A 20,062-nucleotide genomic window follows, 5' to 3' on the forward strand; every position below is an offset into this window, starting at 1 on the left:
CTTATGACATTCTGGAAAAGCGACTCTTTAGGAATGGACAACAGACCAGTGTTTGGCTGGTTGGTGAAGGTGGTTGTGGGGGTGGGAAGGGTTGATTACAAAGCGGCATGAGGAAATGTTGGGGGGCAACGGAGCTTTTCTGTGTCTTTATTGTGGTAATTACATGATTATTTGCCTCTGTCAAACCTCATACAGCTGTCCACTTAAGAGGACGAGCTTTGCTGTACGTAAATTGTGTCTAGCCAACATAACATAAAGAAAATCACTAGTGCAGTTAACAGTAGTTTCGCACAACGGCGAAAAGATTAATAGATTAATTAATAGATTCTGAAATGAATCTATCAGGTCATGAGCAGTAGTTTACTTCCCAAGAGGTGGAGTAGAATGGGAAACAGGAGGGGCGCCTGGGTGGCGCAGTCGGTTAAGCGTCCGACTTCAGCCAGGTCACGATCTCGCGGTCCGTGAGTTCGAGCCCCGCGTCAGGCTCTGGGCTGATGGCTCAGAGCCTGGAGCCTGTTTCCGATTCTGTGTCTCCCTCTCTCTCTGCCCCTCCCCCGTTCATGCTCTGTCTCTCTCTGTCCCAAAAATAAATAAAAACGTTGAAAAAAAAAAAAAAAAAAAAAGAATGGGAAACAGGAGAGCACGCTGGTATGAGGCTGACCTGTATTTCAGGCCTGTGTGCTAATATACTGGTTTACGATGTAAAATGTGCCTTTCGATCTCTGGCTTGCAGGCCAAGATGTTTGGAAAACACTGCCCTAACTCCACTGGCCTTTCTGTTTCTTGAACATCCCATTTGTGTATGTTGTTGCTACCTGAGCACTTTCTTTTTGCATATCTTTGCATGGCTACTTGCTTTTCAACTTTTAAATCTGAACTCAAGTATTACCTTCTCAGAAAAGTCTTTCTTACCTTTCTAGAAAAGCAGGGTACTGCAGCCAGTGTCAGCATGACCTTTTAAAAAAATCCCTAGAATTGATGAAGATCAAAACTTGCCTCGAATTTGTATGTGGTGGTCAGACCTTTCTCAAAAATTGTCAGTAATGGAGGGGCACCTGGGTGGCTTAGTCGGTTGAGCGTCCGACTTCAGCTCAGGTCATGATCTCACAGTTCATGAGGTCGAGCCCCACATCGGGCTCTGTGCTGATGGCTCACAGCCTGGAGCCTGCTTCCGATTCTGTGTCTCCTTCTCTCTCTGCCCCTCCCCAACTTGTGCTCTGTCTCTCTATGTCTCTCAAAAAATAAATAAATGTAAAAAAAAATTGTCAGTAATGGAAAAAAATGTAGGAAAGTCAATAAAGTCTAATGACAGTCTCTCTAGATGGAAAAAAAGTTATTAGATTTCTCTAAATCCATTTCATTGGAATTAAAATGTGCATATGTATAAAGGTTTCTTGGGTATTTTTTTTTTCTTTTAACACCTTGCCTTTCATTTCTTGTATGTTTCTTCCCGCTGGAAATTACTACTTGGCGCTATTTTTTCTAATCCTATGTTAAAGCAGCTTTCCATTAATTTCAGAGTTTCTGTACTTTTCAGTGGTCAGATGTGAACATCCAGTACTTGTGAATGGAAGACTGGTATCAGGAGTCAGAGAAACCTATTCCTACCAAGCAGTGGTTCTATTTGAATGCCTCCCAGGTTTCTATCTTAATGGCAGCAACCCAGTGTTCTGTGGTGGGAGAAATACTTGGGAACCTGAGATGCCGACATGTATTAAAGGTACAAATGTGTTTTTTTTTTTCCATCTTTTTAGTTTTAATTTTTTTGACATGAAATATCAGTGAAAACAAATAATTTTAAAAAATTTAGTATTTTGTTCCATCTTATATTTATTTACATGATGGAGATATGACATCATTCCTATGTTGTGATTTTGTACGTTTTCATAGGGTCTTTCCACGTTATCTACATCACATACAAATTTCTCATTTAGTATTTTTATGTGTAAAAATGTATAGCAACCACTTTTATTTTTATTTATTTATTTTTAATTTTTTAATGTTTATTTTTGAGAGAGAGAGAGAGAGAGAGAGAGACAGAATGTGAGCAGGGTAGGAGCAGAGAGAGAGGGAATCCGAAACAGGCTCCAGGCTCTGAGCTGTCAGCACAGAGACCGACGTGGGGCTCCAACTCACAAACCGTGAGATCATGACCTGAGCCGAAGCCGGACGCTCAACTGACTGAGCCACCCAGGCGTCCCTAGCAACCACTTTTAGAGTAGACTGAAGCATGAGAATTTTTTACATTTGTAAGTCAAGACTAAAAGAATTTTACGTACATTTATTTACACTTATAAGTCAAGAATAAAAGAATAATATTCATTTATATAAATGAAATGAAGCCAATAATTCTGAAGTCGTTGATTCTACATTATTTCGTTTTTCGGTACAGATTTCTCCCAAAATAAAACCTCTAATTTTGAGTCATTCCGATTTGTACTTTCCTGCTTATATTTTACAACAATCCTTTACATTTATGTGATTTATAGTCATTCACATTTTGAGTAGTGAAAGGGTGAAGGATGTATTTACAGCCATTTTAGTTCTATTTAGTTTTTCTAAAATTATTTGGCAGAGTCCACAGATATAAACAGGTATGTAAACTTGGGAAGGTTACATACCGTTTAAGTGGGATGCATTTAACACTTAGCATAGTGCCTGGCATATGGGGAGCTTGTAAAGGTAGCTCATATGACTTATAGCAGCACTCGAATTAGTATCAGTGAAGAGGAAGGCTTATGGCTTCTGTTTTTTAACGTGTGTTTTCTGGGTCGACTTTGCTGTTTCTTTTTTCTTTCTTTTTTTTTTTAAAGTGATCAGTTTGCTCCCAGGGTATCTTCCTGGTCTAGGACTATGTTTCACTTGCTGGACTACAACCAGTTTAGTTTGTTGTTTTTTACGTAGCACAATTTAAACTGGGAAATATCTGCTATCTCCAAATAAGACCTGTATGTCCTCCCCCCACCCCCACCCCTTCCAACTTCATACAATTTTTCTTTTTCCGTTTACTGGGCATTTTTATTTGGCAACTGCACCTAAACTTCATAGCAACTGAAAGGCAGGAAAAATCCTTATTCATTGAAATGAAATGAAATGAAATGAAGGATTTCCATTAGGTCAGCTACTTTGTTCAAGACTTGAAAGATCATTTTTACTACGTTGGAAGGAAATATCTTCCTGATTTCAGTGCTCCTATCTTTGGACTCTCTTTCCATCAGAAGCAAGAGACAACAGGAATAGTGGGAAGAACATTATCCTGGGAGACCTCACTAAGGTCCTAGTTTGGCTCAGCTTACTCAAGTAACCTCATTTCTGTGGACTTTAGCTTCTTGTTTTTTGAAAGTGTTGAACTCAAACAGATCATGATTAATAGCTTTTAATTTGTTTGTATATTTCCTATGGCCATAGTATTTTAAAGGATTTGTGGAATTATGCATGTTAATACGGTAATTAGAATATATTTTTTAAATAATTCCTGTAAACCTAGTACCTGATACCCTCCTTGTGTGCTTTACTTGAGGGCTATGAGGTTTGGGGGGAAAGAAAATGGTTTTTTTTGGTGGACTGATTTATTAAGATTGCATATGAAATTTATACTCCATGAACCATCCGTATTTACTTACATGATCCTAGTGAGTATATGCACTGTGGTGTATCCTATGTTTGTTGATATGCTCTTTTGAAAGAGTTGAACCATAAGCATTTCATAAAGGACTTATAAAACACTGATACAGTTTAGTTTTTAGAAGAAAAATGGTAAGAAAAAGCTTATAAAGAGGACAAACTACAGGGATCCTTTTTAAAAAATCAAAATCAAAACTCTCCATGGGATTGTCAATCATTTTTTTTTTCATCGGTCAGAGAAAGACTATATCAAAAGGACCAGCAACAGATAATGGTGTTAAAGCAGATCTAAATGTGCAAATATTTTTTAAGTCCAAGAAATACAAGGCAGAAGAGAAAAAGGTACACCTTCTTATGTAGTATGATACGACTTGGATGGTATTTTTTTTTACAAATATGTGTGTTTACCCTGAACACATTATTTTTATGATTTATTATTAGTCAATTTTAGGATTTCCATATAAAATACAAAGTTGTAGGGAACATTCTTAGTCATACACGCTTATGAACTTGTGCAAATATACATTAGACTACATTCCCAGCAGTAGAATTGCAAACTTTGGAAAGTATTTGTATTTTTCATTTTGAGAAATAATGAGTCTTTTCTGAAAATAATTCAAAATTAAATCCATAATTTTGTGTTGATAAGGCTAGTGAATTGTATCCAATTTACTTTTCCAGGTTTCAAGCCTACTCATCCAACCAAACCTCCAGTTTCAAAGTATCCAGGTTCAGTAATACTTCCTCCTGCTTATATAGTTAACAACTTGATAAGGTGATGAATGCCACGTTGTGTCTTGTTCTAATTTGCATTTCTTTAATTATCATCAAAGAATTTGAACTTTTTTGCCCCACTTTGATTTATCCAGGCCCTTTGCTCATTTTTTAAAAATTAGATTTCTAAAATATTTTTCTTCTTGATTTGTGAGAGTTCATTGTAAGTTAAAACACTTTTAATACGAAGTGAACATTTTTTCAGGGGCTTTGGGGCCTTATTTTCACTGGTCAGTTTTCTTTTAAGATTTTTATGGTGTACTACTGGTTATAGATGCCTTTTTGTAACATTTTGTTACATGAGTGGTAAATGGATGATATATTTTTATAAATTTTCAAACATTGTGAAAGTATACAGAGTAAAGAATTACCCTTCTTTTTCTCTAGTCTTTTAGTTGAGTTAATAACTGTTAATAGTTTAGGGTTTCTCTTTATTTCTGTACGTCAACATCCTTAGATGTGTAGTTATACATATAGTTGGGCATTTTTTCTTTTATCTTAAACAAAATTGACATCATCTTGTATGTAATTTTTTGAAACTTGCCCTTTTCCCATTGAATGTCTTATATTGGGGTTGTATTTAGATTTATTGCCATTCCTTCTGATGATGACTTTGAAATGTATACAGTATTTATTTATTTAACTATTCTGTTAGTGGTCTTTTACATGTATAGAAATTTTACATCAATAAGTAGATGGACTGATGGACGTATCGATCTTCTCCCTAATGGCTGTGTGTGTTTTGTCTGTCTTATAAAAGCTTTAGGCTTTTCCCATGCTAAAACTTTATAAACATTTCAACCCTGTGTTCTGATTGTATTCTTTGCATTTAAATCATTGGTGCATCTGAAATTCATTCTGACAAATGGAGTGAGATAGGTCTCCTCTCCACTCTACCCACCCCCTTGTAATGGTGAAATAGCAACATCTGTTGACTAAGTTGTCCTCTCTCCAACTGTTTTCCAGTCATCTTTATGTTTCCTTGAACTCTGGCCATTCTTGTAACAACACTGAGTCATTTTTTCCCCCACTATAATACTATGATATGTTTTGGGTTTTTTAAAATTTTTATTTAAGTCTATTTATTTTGAGAGGGAGAGAGTGAGAGCAGAGCAGAGGAGGGGCAGAGAGAGAGGGAGAGAGAGAGAATCCCAAGTATGCTCCTCACTGACCGCACGGAGCCCGACGTGGGGCTTGAACCTGCGAACCATGATGTCGTGACCTGAGCTGAGCCATCCAGGTGCCCCACTATAATTTGTTTTAATATCTGGCAGAACACTTCCTTTTCAGCAACACTTAGACTATTCTGTATATTAGTTTTTCTAGATAAACTTGTATTATATTTTACTGTTTTAACCATTTTCAGTGTGCATTTCAGTGGCATAAAGTGCATCCACATTGTTTGTAACCAGCACTATCCCCCAAACTTTTTCATCATCTCAAATTGAAACCTTATACACATTAAACAATAACTCTCAATCCGCCCCCGCCCCCCCCCCCACCACCCCATCCCTGGTAACCATTCTGTTTTCTGTCTTTATAAATTTGACTAGTCGAGCTACTTCATAGAAGTGGAATCATTTCTGCCTTATTTCACGTAGCATAATGTTTTCAAGGTTCATCCACCTTGCAGCATGTATCAGAACTTCATTCCTTTCTATGGCTGAATAATATTCCATTGTTTTGTACATTTTGTTTGTTCATTCATCTGTTGAAAAGACACTTGTTGGGTTTTTTCCACATTTTGGCTACTCTGAATAATATATCTCTGAATATTGGCTTTCAAGTGTTTGAGTCCTACTTTCAATTGTGAACTTAACAATTGAAAAGTTTTAATTTTGGGCCCCTGTTTGCAATTTTGGGGTGCTATATATCTAGGAGAATTGCTGGTTATATGACAATTCGGTGTTCACTTTTTCGAGGAACAACCATACTGTCTTCCATAGTGGCTATACCATTTTACATTCCCATCAGCAACAAAAGTTCCGATTTCGTGGGGTGCCTAGGTGACTCGCTCGGTTAAGCGTCCAACTCTTGGTTTTGGTTCACGTTATGATCTCAGTACCATGAGATCAGCCCTGTGTCAGGCTCCACACTGGGTATAGAGCCTGCTTGGGATTCTCTACCTCTATTGCCTGTGCTCTCTCTCTCTCTCAAAAAAAAATTTAAATTTCTTTTTTTTGTTTGTTTTAATTTGAAAAAGTTTCAATTTCTTGACCTCTATCAACATGTATTATTTTCTGCTTTTTGGTAATAACCATCATAATATATGTTAGGTAATATACATGAGGTATATTGTGGTTTTTACTTGCATTTCCTTAACAATTAATAATGTGTTGAGCATCCTCTTGTGTGCTTAATGGCCATTTGTATATCTTCTTTGGAGAAATGTCTATTCAAGTCCTTTGTCCATTTTTGATGGGTTGTTTTTCTGTCTTGTTTTTGAGTTTTAGGAGCTCATTTTATATTTTGGATCTCAATCCCTTATTAGATATATGATTTTCAAATGTTTTTTTTTCCCGTTCTGTGGGTTGTTTTTTCACTCTATTGTTAGTGTCCTTTGATGCACAAAAGTTTTTAGTTTTAATGTAGTCTAATTTGTTTGGTTTTTCCTTTTGTTGCCTATGCTTTTGGTGTCACATTCAATAAAACATTACCAGATCCAACATCATGAAGCCTGAACTCTTATTTTCTTCTAAGAGTTTTATGGTTTTAGATATTTAGGGTCTTTGATCGATTTTGAATTAACTTTTGTGTTTGGTGTATGGCAAGTGTTAAAATTCATCCTTTTGTGTATGTGGATATCCAGTTTTCAAAACCATTTGTGAGAAGTTGGCTCTTTCCCTATTGAATTTTGATAGCACCCTCGTAGAGAATTATTTGACTATATATGCAAAGGTTTATTTTGTGGCCTCTCTTCTATTCCATTGGTCTGTCTGTCTGTCTTTTGTTTTTTTAATGTTTATTTACTTTTGAAAGAGAGAGAGCAGGGGAAGGGCAGAGACAAAGGGAGAGAGAAAATCCCAAGCAGGCTTCATGACATCAGCTCAGAGTCTGACATGGAGCTTGAACTCACAAACCATGAGATCATGACATGAGCTAAAATCAAGGGTCAGACGTTTACCTGACTGAGCCACCCAGGTGCCCTGCTTTATGCCAGTGCCATTCTGTTCTGATTATTGTACTTGTAGTAAGTTTTGAAATCAGGAAGTACAAGTCCTTCCAACTTTGCCTTCTCTTTTCATGATTGCTTTAACTATTCCTCGTCCCTTGAGATTCCATATGAATTTTCAAATGGATTTTTCTATTTCTGCAAAGAGCATCATTAGGCTTTTGGTGGGTTGCACTTCATCTGTAGGTTGCTTCATATCACATTGGCATCTTAACTTTATTAGGTCCTCCAATCCATGAACACAGGATTTCTTTCCATTTACTTATGTCTTTTTAAATTTCTTACTGCGGTGTTTTATAGTTTTCAGTGTACAAATCTTTTACCTCCTTTGTGAAGTTTATTCCAAAGTCTTTTATTATTTTTTTAGAATTTTATTTAAATCCAAGTTAGCTAACTATAGCGTAATTATGGTTTCAGGAATAGAATTTCGTGATTCATCATTTACATATAACACCTAGTGCTCATCCCATCAAGTGCCTTCCTTAGTGCCCATCACCCATTTAGCCCATCCTCCCACCAACCACCCCTCCAGCAATCCTCAGTTTGTTCTCTGTATTTAAGAGTCTCCTTATAGCAGCACTATCAACAATAGCCAAATTGTTGAGTGTCCATCAACTGACGAATGGATAAAGAAGATGTGGTTTATAGATACAGTGGATTACTACTTGGCAATGAGAAAGAATGAAATCTGGCCATTTGCAACTACATGGATGGAACTGGAAGGTATTATGCTAAGTGAAATAAGTCAGTCAGAGAAATACAGATAGCATATGTTTTCACTCATACGTGGAACTTGAGAAACTTTGCAGAAGACCATGGGGGAATGGAAGGGGAAAAAATAGTTACAAAGAGAGAGGGAGGCAAACCTAAGAGACTGTTACATACAGAGAACAAACTGAGGGTTGAAGGGGGAGGCAGGAGGGAGGGGAAATGGGTAATGGGCATTAAAGAGGGCACTTGTTAAGATGAGCACTGGGTGTTGTATGTAAGCAAGAAATCATGAGAATCTACTCCCCAAACCAAGAGCACACTGTATGCGCTGTAGGTTAGCTAACTTGACAATAAATTATTTTTAGAAAAATAAATAAACAAACATTTTTTAAAAAGGGTCTCTTATGGTTTGCCTCCCTCTCTGTTTTTCTTACTTTTCCTTCTCTTCCCCTATGTTCATCTGCTTTGCTTCTTAAATTCCACATATGAGTGAAATAATATATTTGTCTTTCTCCAACTGACTTATTTCGCTTCGCACATATTGAATGTATGCGTTCTAGTTCCATCCACATTGTTGCAAAGGGCAGGATGTCATTGTTTTTAATCACTGAGTAATATTCCATTTTAAATATATTCCTTATCTTCTTTATCTATTCATCAGTCAATGGGCATCTTTCCATAATTTCGTTATTGTCAATAGTGCTTCTATAAACATCGGGGTGCATGTGCCCCTTTGAATCAGCATTTTATATCCTCTGGATAAATATCTAGTAGTGCAATTGCCAGGTCATAGGGTAGCTCCTTTTCATTCAATTGTAAATGGAATTGTTTTCTTAATTTCCTTTTTACATTGCTTACTGTTAGTGTGTACAAACACAATTGATGCTTTTTAATTTATTTTATTTATTATTATTTTTTTTAATATGAAATTTATTGTCAAGTTGGTTTCCATAAAACACCCAGTGCTCATCCCAACAGGTGCCCTCCTCTATACCCATCACCCGCCCACCCCTCCCTCCCACTCCCCATCAACTTTTATTTTTTTTAATGTTTTTATTTATTTTTGAGACAGAGAGAGACAGAGCATGAGCAGGGGAGGGGCAGACAGAGGGGGAGACACAGAATCCGAAGCAGCTCCAGGCTCTGAGCTGTCAGCACAGAGCCCGACGCAGGGCTCGAACCCACAGAGTGTGAGATCATGACCTGAGCTGAAGTTGGATGCTCAACCGACTGAGCCACCCAGGCGCCCCAAAACACAATTGATTTTTGCATGTTGATTTGGTATCCTGCAACTTTACTGAATTCATTTATTGGTTGTACTAGGTGTGTGTGTGTGTGTGTGTGTGTGTGTGTGTGTGTGATCTTTAGAGTTTTCTATGTAAAATATCATGTCATGTGTGAACAGAGATCATCTTATTTCTTCCCAATTTGGATGCTTTTTATTTTTTTTTACCTAATTGCTCTAATATGAACTTGCAGTATTTATGTTGAATAGAAGTGACAAACATAAGCACCCTGTCCTGTTCCTGATCTTAAAGGAAAACTTGCAGTCTTAAATATGATGTTGGCTATGGGTTTTTCATAAATGGCTTTTATTATGTTGAAGAGTCTTTCTATTCCTGACCAACTTCTAAATTGTTTTAAAGTCCTCCTCTATCTTTTAATTTTAAGTAGACTCATGTTGAATTCAGGCTAATTTTGAGGATGCGGTGGTGATAAATTTGCTTGCCATACTGCAGAATCTTGTCACAGGAAATACCAATGTACAGGAAGAAGATTGTTGGTGACATCAAATATAAATTTATAACTTATGATATTTTCATTAAGAAACATTAATATATAAGGAAAATGAAATTATTAGCAGTTTCGTACAAAAGCAAAAAATAAAAACCAGTGAATTTATGGATCTTTAAGGTTTAGTCTTTCTTCTTTTTTTCCATTTTGCCCCCCAGGCTATCCTGAGCCCAATGAATCAGCATTATTTGAAGAACTGGAGGAATTAGGTATTATTTTGGCTATTAATTACTCTTCCTTATGAAACGTTGGAGTACTATATAGAAATAGCTATCATGTTCCAATTATTTGTAGTTAAGGAAGGAACCAAGTTTCACAAAATTTGACATTGATAGTGATTTTAGTAGTCCAGATAACATGATAAACATAAGTGGTACTTATGTGTAGACACACGTAGGTAATTTCCTTCCATCTAGGGAATTCTAAGTGCCCAATAAGCTTTACTAAATAACCTGGTGTAGTAGCCACAACACAAAACAATGAAAAGCGATTCCAATTAAGAGTTTCACAAGATGGCCCCTGGATGTGGGATCAGAGTCCAAGGGCTCTGTGATCGGAATGATCTGGACACACTAGCAGTCATGCTAAAACTACACTGAGGAACTCTTTCTTTGCTGTCGTGTATAGATACAGTGTATGATCTGAGCAAGATTAAATGCGACTACTCTCTGGGACCCTTGTGCGCTCAATTATCTTCAAACTGTTTTCATGTTTTCCCAGATGCAGGTATCATTGCTGTGATTATTCTTACTATCCGTAAGTAGCCCAAACTTCAATGCCACTTAAATCAAAATAGTATTGCGAGGAAGTGCATTATTTTTTTTAAGTGACTTTTCAGTTTCTGTGGTTTTTATAGCTTGAAATGAAGTACAGCAGTCTAGAACAGTCTGACCTTGTATATGATACTACACGTTTTGCTGGTGAATGTATATTCTTTTATATTCCACTTGTCCACTTAGTAACAAACCTAAATACTCCATGTGTTTTCAGGATGATTAGTCATGACTCTGCGTCCCAAATATGCTTTGGGTACTTTTCTAAACTAAGCAAGGATTCTTCCCTGACTTACTGTGGACTGTTCACGAACTTCTGATAGTGAAGAGTCTAGATGGAATATGAATATATATGGGCTTAAATGAAGTAACATTTTCTGACCACTGAAATGTAACCAACACTTACTTATTTCTGCTGCTACATTTTGAATCTTGGCAATTAGCTCTCAGTTACATGTCGTTTGTTTCTTGGTTTCTTGTAGTTGTCGGCCTTGCAGTACTTTGCACCTGCCTGTACAGATGTCTTCAAAGAAAGAAAGGGTAAATTAAAGGACATTTCTTCTAACTTCCGGTCCTTCTCACTCCTCACCTACGTGCGTGCAGCATTTGCACCTGTGCCTATGCCATCTTTCCCTAAGCTGAGCCTGCATCAGTGTGCCCTGCCAGTCGCATCTGTTTACTAACACTATTTTAGGCTGCTTTTCCTGTCCCGGCGGCCAGAGCTACCTGCGCAGACTTGCTTCGTCTGTTAGGACTTCACGAAAAATTTCTGTGGGGTGGGACTTGAGGTTTAAGTTCTATAGCAAATCACGGAGCGTTAAGGGGCCTTCCCCACCCAGCTTTCCCCTGTTTCCTAAATTGGACCAGGGGCCAAGATGAAACTTAGACCAGTTCACTGTGGAGACTCGGACAGTTGTATTCAGTGGAGTTTTTATGTGAAAGTTTCCATTTGTCCGGAGAAGTTAGGGAATTGTAAGAAGCTGTGCACATGTCTCTTTCGAATACCCAGTTTGATTTCTTTTCCTTTAGAGCTGTTACTTACACTTGTTAAACCGGGGAGTGAAAAGCAGCAGTGTTTGATTTCCCTCTTTTGTTCTCTCAGTTTACTAGGTTGCAGTAAAACTGTTGGGGATAAGCTTAACATTACTGAGGGGTAAGATTTACAAGGCACCTCATTACCCTTATTTTTGTTTTCATCTATAAAAATGAAAAATGTGGGGGAGGGACTTATAATAGAAAAAAAAGTGTACAAGTACGTATCTTCTAGGGAGAATAGGGTTTTTAAACATCAAACTTAAATTTTAATGAAATACTTCTCAATTTAGTGAAAGACTTAGAATAAATCCTGGAGCATAGACTAAGATTAGGTACTTTGAAATTTGATTTTTATTGATTTTCAATAATTTTCTTTCCTTGTAGTTTTGGAAATGACTTTCACAGCAAACCTAATAATTTTAAGACTTTTGGTATTCATGGGTTTATGATATATTTTGCCTTTATACTAGTCATCTGGTTTAGGGCATGTAATAAAAATACACTCTCTACACATAACGAGCTCAAACTCTTTTATGCTATTGGTTATCTTTTTTAAATCACAATGCCTCCACTTGAATCTTCAATCTTATATTTGTAGGACACTTGATATGCATATTTGATTTGTCAATCAGTAGCATACATTTTTTAAATTACACATACACATAGCGTGAGTTGGAAATATTGTCAGTAGAATATTCTTACAAGTCTCAAAAAGTTTTGTGGCGAAAGCAAGACAAGATAGCTTTTTGCTCCTCACTTTCCTTTTTTGTTTAAATTCTCTGCATCAAAATGCTGGTTCCTTCAAAGTATTAATCGAAATCTCTTTAGCTACCAAGTAATGGGTCTTGTAAGCTGAGCCTCTGGTTCAAGATGGCAACGTGAGAGGATCCCCGGAACTCACCTCCTGTCCGACACACGACGTCTATAGCCACATTCAGAACAGTTTCTCTCTGAAGGAGATCTGAAAACTAAATCTACGTTGGGTGGATACAAAACCACATCAAGGGGTGCCTGGCTGGCTCAGTCAGCGGAACATGTGACTCTTGGTCTCAGGGTCATGAGTTCAAGCCCCACATTGGGTGTGGAGCCTACTTGAAAAAGAAAAAGAAGACAAACAAACAAACCCACATCAAAAATGAGTAGGACATAGTGTCTCACCATAAACTCCTCCCCCAGTGTGGCAACCCACAGTTAGATGGAAGCTCACAACTCTGAGCTTCTTCCTGGGAAGCCAAATGTTTGAACCCCACGTCTGGCACCCCAGCTTTTAAGACCTGCACCCCAGAGATGGGTCCACAAAACATCTGGCTCTGAAAGCCAGTGGGGCCTAGGTCCACAAGCCTACAGCCAACCGAGAAACAGTTCTTAAAGTGCTCATGTGGTTTTCTTTGGCCAACCCTCCAGGGTACAGCACAGACACAGCAGTCTGAAATGCACCCCCAGTCTTTCTGGGAGAGAGGCCTATTAGCTTATCTGTGTAGCTGAGGCCTGAGGTGACAGACCCAAGTCTGGCCGCAGTCCTCTCCACAGACCTTGGAGGGCCGGAGCGACCTTTCACGCTCCCTCTGCCGTGCTCCACATCGCCAGTACCTCCCGAAAAGGAGCTCGTGCATCTGTCTGGTGGCCCTCAGGGCTTATGTTGGCAGGTCACGTAGGACTGAAATAAATGGAGGAACAGTTGTTAACTGGCCACCCTACCCAGGACACAGCACAGAGGTGGCCAACTGAAATCATCCCGGTCTTTCTGTGACTCGCCTTTTAGCTTATCTGCATAGCTATGGCCTGAGGAACGGGCTTCTCATTAAACACATGTCGGTGAGCCCAAGGCAATCCCCCCGGCCCGAAACTGGGGAGACTGGTGGGCAGGCACCATCCTTGAACTCGCCTATCCTGCCCCAGATTGTCAGTGTCTCTGAGAAAGGACCTCATATACACGTCTGGCACCACAGCTTTTGTGGCTGCAACTCACACGTCCCTTGATAACCAGGCCCTGCTGGTCAGCAGTACAGTAACAAGTAAAGAGACAGTTCTTTTTTTTATGTTTATCTTTGAGAGAGATGGAGAGACAAAGCATGAGCAGAGAAGGGGCAGAGAGGGAGACACAGAATCTGAAGCAGGCTCCAGGCTCCGAGCTGTCAGCACAGAGCTTAACGTGGGGTTCAAATTCACGAATCTTGAGATCATAACCTGAACCGAAGTCTGACGCTTAACCTACTGAGCCACCCAGGCACCCCGACATGTGAAATTATTTTGAAAAGAATCATTTATTTCCTAGATCAGGGTCTCTTGCTACTACAAATCTATGTTCTTAGTTGTCCATTTTCCTACTAGGCCTCTGGATTTAATTCCTGTACTAAATGATGCTATCTGCATACCTTGCCTTTTAGTGAAACAGAGGTTAGGGGTGAATATACCACTTACTGGAATAGATCAACCACTGAGGCAGAGCAGATGTACCAAGTGGTTTCTACGAATGAGGACATCACTTTATCTTTCGATACAATTAAAATCTTAAGATCTACAGAAGCTGTTCTCTAGTGCTTGTACTCTCACGATGCAACCATTAAGCCATAAGGCTGACATTTCAATGTGGTTTGAGTGTAATCACCACCCTTTGATGCTGCTTTGAATGGTGTATGCATTTGGGTATGAACATCTGGCCTGTTTTCCCTTAAATAACACTTGTATTTATAAGGCAACTCTGTACAATACCCCTGGGAGTATTTAGATGGGGAAACAATTTTTAAACTAAATCTCCATATCTAGGGAACTATCGTCCAAAATAAATTACATTGCATTTGTAAAGAAAGTTATTTTAGGGGCGCCTGGGTGGCTCAGTCGGTTAAGCGGCCGACATCGGCTCAGGTCACGATCTCGCGGTCCGTGAGTTCGAGCCCCGCGTCGGGCTCTGTGCTGACAGCTCAGAGCCTGGAGCCTGTTTCAGATTCTGTGTCTCCCTCTGTCTGACCCTCCCCTGTTCGTGCTCTGTCTCTCCCTGTCTCAAAAATAAATAAATGTTAAAAAAAATAAAAGTTATTTTAAAGTCTCTTTTGTTCACAGAGTAATGCCAAGTCTTAAGATTCATTCTTTCAACAACTCTAAAATGTGTTTTATATATGGTTGGGTGTTAAATGCATTTACAAATATATATATTCTACCTCAGCCCTTAAACATTAGAAACAAGAACACTGAAAACTGGGAATGTGAACAAGTTTGACTTCCTGAACTAAGAATATTATTGAGAAATACTCAAAGTAAATAGGGTAGAATTCTATATACTTTCTAGCTATTTATAATATCTTGGTGACCGAAGGAAGCTATAAAGTTTATGGCCTTTGTTCTTCACTTTTTCAAACAACAATAACAGTGAGAAATCAGTTAGGAATTCAGAATCAGTCAGAAACTTCTGTACGTTAGAGAGCTCTCACACTCGTAGCAGTGCTGGGCGGGGGCACAGAGTGAACCTGTGGCCTGTAGTCTTCTCGAAGAGGATTTCGCTCTTTTAGAAAGTTAGATTCCACTCTAAATTCCAGCAATGGGTGATTTTCTCCCCGTACTTGAATAAGGACATGTCTTCCTTTAAACAATGTCATATAAGAGTAGTGAGTTTGGCAGGAACATCTCCATCCAATAACCTCAGGTTGTATCAGAATCTTAGTTGTTTTTGTTTTTGTTTTTGTTTTTTTACTGTTACTTACTTTTGAGAGAGAGAGAGAGAGAATGAACTGGGAAGGGGCAGAGAGAGGGGGACAAAGAATCCAAAATAGGCTCCTTGCTGAAAGCAGAGAGGCTGACACAGGGCTTGAACCCACAAACCGCAAGATCGTGACCTGAGCTTAACGGACACGCAGGTGCCCCGGAATCTTAGTTTTTATGTGCATCTTACCATATCTGCTAAACGCACAGTAAAAATTAAGCCATGCATTTCAGGAAAGGAAACAGTATCTGCTGTCGGTGGAACAAAGGAACCAAAAAAAGCAGACAGCTGTGCTAGCACCGGATGCTGGGGTGGAACAGACCGTGACCTCGCTGAGTCCTCACATCAGGCAGGGTCTCTTTCAAACAAACCAGTGGGCAGAGAGAAGGGACGGCTACTCACATTCAGAGTACGGTTTTGCAAATTTTGTTTTGCACTTTTATAGTTAGTAGCATAAGTTAGGCCAAAGAAACGCTGCCTTGAGAAGGACGTGATTGGGAATCGTGCTTTACAGGTATTGTTTTACGGACAAAGCATGTTTATGATGCACTGTAAGTGTCCCCTCCCTGAGGGATCGGTGAGGTACCTCGGGAAGATACGCTCGAGCAGAAAGAAACAGGAATTTTGAATTAAGTACGAAGGTGAAGTTTTACTATACCCAATTTTCACATACTTTTCAGGGATGTAGCACTTGCTCAGAAACGAGAGATGGCTGTACTGTTGATTTTTAACAAGCCCAGTTGACTCTTTTGCAACCAAAGATTGTTATGCTGTTTTCCAAAAAAATTGTTATGTTATTGTTACGTTGTTTTTCCAAAACAGACTTTTATACTAGTTTCTGCTTCAAATTTGTTTTATTTTGTATATTTATACAAAATTGCTCTCGATATGTAAATATAAATTTTGTTTTTCAAATAATGGCAATTATATATGCCATTATATACATTTATATATATGGGATAAAATGAAAAGTTTCTCTAATGACGTGGAAAGCAGCATATGTGAAAGGTTGCTAAAACCGGAAGAATGTATTTGCAGTGAAATGAGAAGTCCCGTGGGGGGGGGGGGGGTCTTTATTGTTCATATTTTGAAAATGGGATCTTCAAGTGTGAAAAATAAAATCCAAGATTGGGAGAATTTTCATTTGTGACGATGCGTTCATTTCCCGTGTGTTTTAGCTCAGAGCAGAGCATGCTTGTACTTGGCCCGACTTCTCTACGCGTTCCACGGCAGCCCCTCACATTGCAGAGCCTTGAATGTGTCCAGGCTCCTCGCCCAGCCCGTCCTGGGCCTCTCCTGCTCAGGGGTGTTCAGTCCCAGGCGCACAGCGTCAAGTGCAAGGTTTCTCGCAGGCACCCTGAAGCTTTCTACAATTAAATCCCAACTTGTCTTCCGAAGACTTCTCCATTTCTTCAAAGAACCTATTGTCCGTCGAGCGGACCGTCTGCCCCACGTGCTGGGCTGTGTTCCTGGTTCACTGTCGCCTGTAGCACTTCTTGTCCTGGACATCTTCCCCAAGGCTCAGCTCCTACTGCCCATTCCGTGAAGCTTCTCCCGACTTGCCCAGCTCTTAGAGCCTTTGTGATGTGACCGAACCTTGAGTTAACTGGGTGTCTATATGCCTGTATCTGGTGGCAGATATACCTTCCAAATCACGTCAGTGCGTGGGTATGATTAAGTGCTTACAAACCCAAGCCCCAGTGATGAAAGTAGAAAGTTTGATTTGTGTAATAACAGGGTTTGCTTTTGTTTACACAAAAAGTTTTCTTGGTCTTTTTTGCAGATTCGAATTAAATCAGATTGCTACATGTCTGAGATCAGACCTCAGTATTTTTAGTATCATGGCTGCACGTTGGAATTGCCTGGGGAGTTTTGCTGATGCCTGGGTCCCACCCCCCATGAAAGTTTCTCATGTCATTGATCTGGGATGATGCTTTGGCATTGCTATTTTTTCTAAGTTTCTCAAGCGATTCTAATAATGCAGCTATGGTTTAGAACCTCTGCATTAGTGATTCTCAAGCTCCATAGCCCATTCCTACACATAAACTAATAAAAACAGGACGTAAAGGCTTATATTTACAAAATGCTGTTTGTTTTAATTGAGCATATTACATCACAATACAGTTTGAAACTTAAAATGTTATTGCCTGGTTAACAAAACAAGACTTTTTGTGGTTTGAAAAAAACAGAGGCAATCTTTCTGATAACAGCTCTGGATGAATGTTAGGTTGTTTATAAATATAGAAAATAACTTACTAAATTGTATATGGCTTTAGATTGAGAGTGTAGCATATTTTTTAAATTGGTATAAAATATGCAAGGAAGTTTTTTTTGTTGTTTTTTGGTTTTTGGTTTTTTTTTTGTTTTTTTTTTTTTTTGGTAACCAGGGGAGCTTTTAAGGTGAAAAGGTGACTACCAAAAGTCTTCTCAAACAATGCTGAAGAGAGAGAGGATGGGCACAAATCGGAATTTGCATTGTTACAGAATACTCTAGCTTTAAAGAAACAACCGCTCTGGTATTTGAAATCTTAATAATGTCTGACAGTTAAACTTAATTTTAACCAAGAATGCACTTTCTTAGATCTTTTACAAATTTGCATATTTTTACTTAAGAGCAGGATTTTAACATAGTCTACTGACTTCCAGAAAGATGTAAAAATTGAGTGTCCATGCATTTCCTCCCCCCTTACGCATGGTTGCTTTCATCATTTCCAGATTCATTTCAGAAAAGGTTACACTATGGGGCGCCTGGGTGGCTCAGTCTGTTAGGCGTCCCACTTTGGCTCAGGTCATGATCTCATGTTCCGTGAGTTTGAGCCCCATGTCAGGCTCTGTGCTGACAGCTTGGAGCTTGGAGCCTGCTTTGGATTGTGTCTCCTTCTCTCTGCCCATCTCCTGCTCACGCTCTTTCTCATTCTTAAAAGTAAATAAACATAAAAAAAAAAAAAAAAAAAAAAAAGGTTGCACTAAACTGAAGCCGTCAGCCTTTCCATGATGGGGCACTGCTGCCCTCCTGTGGCCTTCCCGGGCATTGACAGTCCCAAAGTCCTTCCAACTTTGTCATTGTTCACAGGCTCCGACCACTGCGGTGATTCCCAGAAGCCGTTTTTAATTTCATGTTGTATCCAATATTAACTCGGTCTTTTCTGCTTTCCTTCTGTGAAATTACCATTCTAAAAGGGCTTAACTCTGCCCCTCGTTGCTTAAATATGGGAGAAATCCAATACTGGGGTCTGTGGTCAATAACATCTTCCTTCCCTCTCAGTTCCGTACCTGAAGGTAAACAAATCACCACAAGTATAGATCGCGTGGAGAAAGTTCCCCACTCTGACTCCTGACTTGCTACCCCAAGAACATTTGCAGCTGGGTAGTAAAACTAATGTTCGCATAAGGTACTTACGTTAACATCATTTATCTCCCTTACGCAGCTTTTAAAAACTTGAACCATTTTCTGTGGCCGTGGCAAGCCTTGTGCCGATCTATGGAAATCAAGCAAGAGCTCCGCCATCCTGGTGCTTAGGGCTGGTGGCTTCAGTGAGAATCTGGAAACCACCATTGTTTAGATGACAGTTATGGTGTTTGGGAAAATGGTCAACTGGTCACCCAGCGCCACCTGAAAAGGCTCCCAGGAAAACACCCCTTCCATTTGTAATCGATGTTCATTATTGGAGAATTCCTGGTGTAGGACCCCATGGGACTGCGCTTCAATTTCGTGTGTAGTAAGTCTTTTTGAAATGCAGATTCTGATTCCCTAGGTCCCAGGTGGGGCCAGGGTTCAGCATTTCCATGAGTTCTACCTACTGCCATTTGAGGTAAGCTAATGGCCGCTGGCCCAGTGCCTGGGAAGCACAGAAGAGTGTGGAGGGAAACAAACTGGCCCACTCATGCTAGTGGGAGGACAGCCTGAACAGAGTGGTTTGGGACACCTGGTGGGGAGGGTGGAGAGACTGGGGTGTTGCTATTTTTTGCCTGATGACCAACATGGTGGGGCTTCAGGGAATCCACAGTGGGCCCACAGTGGAGGCGGGACCCACCTACACCAAACCACACCCCTCCGTGGGACCAAACCAGACGGCCCCTCCTCCAGACCAGTGCAGCCACTGGTTCCAAGACACCATCAGATATCGGTCCAGTGGTTTTCAATTTTCTGATTTGATTCTTGGTCAATTCTTATATATATATGAAGGGGAAGGAGGCAGACTTCCAAATCCAGGAAGCATAGAGAACTCCCTTCAGATTTAACAAGAATAGTTCTTCTCCACGGCATATTAGAGTGAAACTGGCAAAATACAAAGATAAAGAGAGAATTCTAGGGGCGCCTGGGTGGCACAGTCGGTTAAGCGTCTGACTTCAGCCAGGTCACGATCTCGCGGTCCGTGAGTTCGAGCCCCACGTCAGGCTCTGGGCTGATGGCTCAGAGCCTGGAGCCTGTTTCCGATTCTGTGTCTCCCTCTCTCTGTGCCCCTCCCCCATTCATGCTCT

General features: G+C 39.6%; 1 protein-coding gene and 1 long non-coding RNA gene across 6 annotated transcripts in view; one reads left to right on the forward strand and one right to left on the reverse strand.

The window, feature by feature from the left end:
- Positions 1-11,414, forward strand: part of CD46 (CD46 molecule) — a 32,103-nt gene extending 20,689 nt beyond the window's left edge. For 3 of the 5 annotated variants that reach the window (XM_086693528.1, XM_025920969.2, XM_086693530.1), the window contains 5 exons: positions 1,538-1,720; positions 4,306-4,353; positions 10,234-10,284; positions 10,796-10,831; positions 11,331-11,414. In XM_086693528.1, the coding sequence (XP_086549654.1) occupies positions 1,538-1,720; positions 4,306-4,353; positions 10,234-10,284; positions 10,796-10,831; positions 11,331-11,392 (380 nt within the window). In that variant the 3' untranslated portion in view covers positions 11,393-11,414. Of the gene's footprint in view, positions 1-1,537; positions 1,721-4,305; positions 4,400-10,233; positions 10,285-10,795; positions 10,832-11,330 lie in introns of all 5 variants that reach the window. The other 2 variants (XR_015245916.1, XM_086693531.1) reach the window with 2 other exon arrangements.
- LOC112857651 (uncharacterized) overlaps positions 1-20,062 on the reverse strand; it is a 43,227-nt gene extending 23,165 nt beyond the window's left edge. The window contains exons 1-2 of the long non-coding RNA XR_015245919.1: positions 13,416-20,062; positions 12,785-12,971 (exon numbers count right to left, since the gene is read on the reverse strand). This is a non-coding gene — a long non-coding RNA (uncharacterized LOC112857651). The remainder of the gene's footprint in view (positions 1-12,784; positions 12,972-13,415) is intronic.

The sequence above is a fragment of the Puma concolor genome, chromosome E4, assembly GCF_028749965.1.
Source record: "Puma concolor isolate L17-30 chromosome E4, mPumCon1.1.hap2, whole genome shotgun sequence".
NCBI lineage: Eukaryota > Metazoa > Chordata > Mammalia > Carnivora > Felidae > Puma > Puma concolor.